At 48.2% G+C, this 2438-nt stretch overlaps 1 protein-coding gene across 2 annotated transcripts in view; it reads right to left on the bottom strand.

Moving 5' to 3' along the window:
- The window catches only part of LOC109920776 (calcium-binding mitochondrial carrier protein SCaMC-1-like), a 21943-nt gene extending 19932 nt beyond the window's left edge, over positions 1-2011 (bottom strand). For both annotated transcript variants that reach the window (XR_007265751.1, XM_048618066.1), the window contains exon 1: positions 1515-2011. Coding sequence is in view for 1 of the 2 variants with exons in the window: in XM_048618066.1 (XP_048474023.1) it covers positions 1515-1712 (198 nt within the window). In the remaining variant the exon portion in view is untranslated. The remainder of the gene's footprint in view (positions 1-1514) is intronic.
- Between the last annotated feature and the right edge of the window lie 427 nt (positions 2012-2438).

Raw genomic sequence — 2438 nt, 5'->3', positions numbered from 1 at the left:
AGGGTCAGTGCAGAGGGAGTGCTGCACTATCAAACGGTCAGTGCTGACGGAGTGCCGCACTGTCAGAGGGTCAGTGCTGAGGGAATGCTGCACTGTCGGAGGGTTGGTGCTGAGGTAGCGCTGCACTGGTGGAGGGTCAGTACTGAGAGAGTGCTGCAATCCCATAGTACTGACTCTCTGAAAGTGCACACTCCTTCAGAATTGACCCTGCAACAGTGCTGCACATCCGCAGTACTGACTGTCTGACAGTGCATCACTCACTCAGTATGAACTTTCCGACAGTGCAGCAATCCCTCAGCACTGACCCTATGACAGTGCAGCACTTCATTAGTACTGACCCTCTGACCGTGCGGACTCCCTCAGTACTGACCCTCCGACAGTGGAGCACTCCCGCAGTATTGACCCTCCGACAGTGCAGCACTCCCTCAGTACTGACCCTCCGACAGTGCGGCATTCCCTCAGTATTAACCCTTTGACAGTGCAGCACTGTCTCAGCACTGGCCCTCTGACAGCGTGGCACTCTCTCAGCACTGATCCTCCATATTGATTCCCTCACTGGGAGTTCTTTTCAGGTCTGAGAGGGAGGGAAATTCCATTGATTTACCTAACCAAATACTTGGAAATTAAACAATGACGTATCATTTCTAATTCAGGAGGTCACTTTCTCTAAAACCTGTTCCCAGTTCAGGAGGACAGTGAGTTTATTCAGTGCCCACTGATTAATCCCTACAGTAAGAACGTGAGCACGACCTTGATCATAAGTGGATTACAGTGCTGTCTTGTGAGCCTTGTTTATCTGTCTCACCTATACACCATCCATGGGTCAGCCTGGGGAGATGTGAGGGTCCAACACTAAGATGGTGCATTGATATAGCGTCTTTACTGTATTAGAACATCCCAAAGTGCTTCATGGGTGAGTTAGCCATCAGAACCTGGCACCGAGACGTAGGGAGATAGTAAGACAAGTGAGCAAAGCTTGGTGAAAGAACTAGGTTTCAAGGAGCATCTGAGAGAGAGAGGGGAGAGTTTCAGGGAAATCACGGAAGGCCCGAGTGGCCAAGATCTGTGAAGTTGGTCTCGTGGAGCAGTTTACAGAGACAGGAACAATGCGAAAGTCTACAGTGAGACTGGGTGCTGCTCAACCAGGACTCAGTGCTGGACACAGAGAACCAGCTGATGAGTGAACAGGACTTGGTGACAGTTTGGATGTGGGCTTTGGATAAGTTTATGAAGGGTGAAGGATGGGAGGTTGAACAGGAAACCATGGGTCCGGTATCTAAATGCTAGCTTACAAGCCTATCCCCTGGTGTGACCATGCAAGTGGAGGTCTTTCCATTGCCTCTGCTTATGATCAGATACCAGTCAAACAGCCTCACACTGACCAGGTTTCTGATAGTGGTCCCTGGTGGCGACAGAGGTGACTGCCCAGGGAGATAAAAAGGTTAGGTCAATTGTGTTGTATGAAAGTAAATATCAAGAGGAGGAACAGGACATGAAAGTGAAGTATACTGTGCCTTCTCGGTGTCAGCTTCTGTTAAGAGGCCCATTGATCGAAGTCCTTCTCCCAGTTCAGTCACATCCACACGCCCATCCTTATTGGTATCAAATTGCTGAAACAACTCAGCCCATTTCTTCTCCCTCTCCTTGTCTTGTTCCTCCTCTCTGCCACCTTCAGTGGATGTTCCTATCCATCTCCCGAAAGGTTTCCTCATTTTGATGTACTGCAGCTGGCTACAGACTCGCTGGTGAAAGCTGGGGCATAATCTGCATTAGGAAGGAAGCGTTGAGGTTTCACATGAAGCGTAAGTCAGCAGAGAGGAGTCGCAGGTCTCTCTGAGACCGATAGACATGATCAGAAAGCTGTCACTATCCGCCTCAGAGCAAAACAAATCAATCTGATAAATGTTCACATCCCTCCTTCCTTCACTGAATCCACCAAACATTTATCAGCTCCAACAGTTAGTAGCAGTGTCCACGGGAGAAAGCTGCGTGTGTATAGTTAAAACACAAGGCGAGAATGCACACAGCTAAATCTGCTGTTTAATGTCACCACCTGCTTCTTTCTAAGACATGACAGAACCAGATCAACATCTGTCAGCTTCAGGGTTTTGAGATATTGTTTCTAGCTCTGTCTATTAGAATTAGAGCAAGAAATACATTGTGGATTGGTTGTTGAGAATGACATTAATAGTTTCACCAAAGACACCATGTTTGGGAAAAATACAGAAGTGAAATGAAGAACAAGAGAAAGGGAAGGATTTGGACTGGAAAGGAAATGCAGGTGGGAGGGAGGAGGATCCTGACAAGGGCAGGAACAAGGGGAGTGCGGGAGAGGGGAATGGGGGAGGTCAGGAGGCTGGAGATAGGGAAGCGGGGTGGCTGGAGGAAAATAATTCAGTCACAGCAAGCTGGATGAACAATGAACAAAAGTTTGAATA

This window comes from Rhincodon typus, chromosome 38 (genome assembly GCF_021869965.1).
Source record: "Rhincodon typus isolate 14 chromosome 38, sRhiTyp1.1, whole genome shotgun sequence".
Classification (NCBI taxonomy): domain Eukaryota; kingdom Metazoa; phylum Chordata; class Chondrichthyes; order Orectolobiformes; family Rhincodontidae; genus Rhincodon; species Rhincodon typus.
Note: the sequence above shows the minus strand (reverse complement) of the source record. Positions and strands in the feature narration are given on the sequence as shown.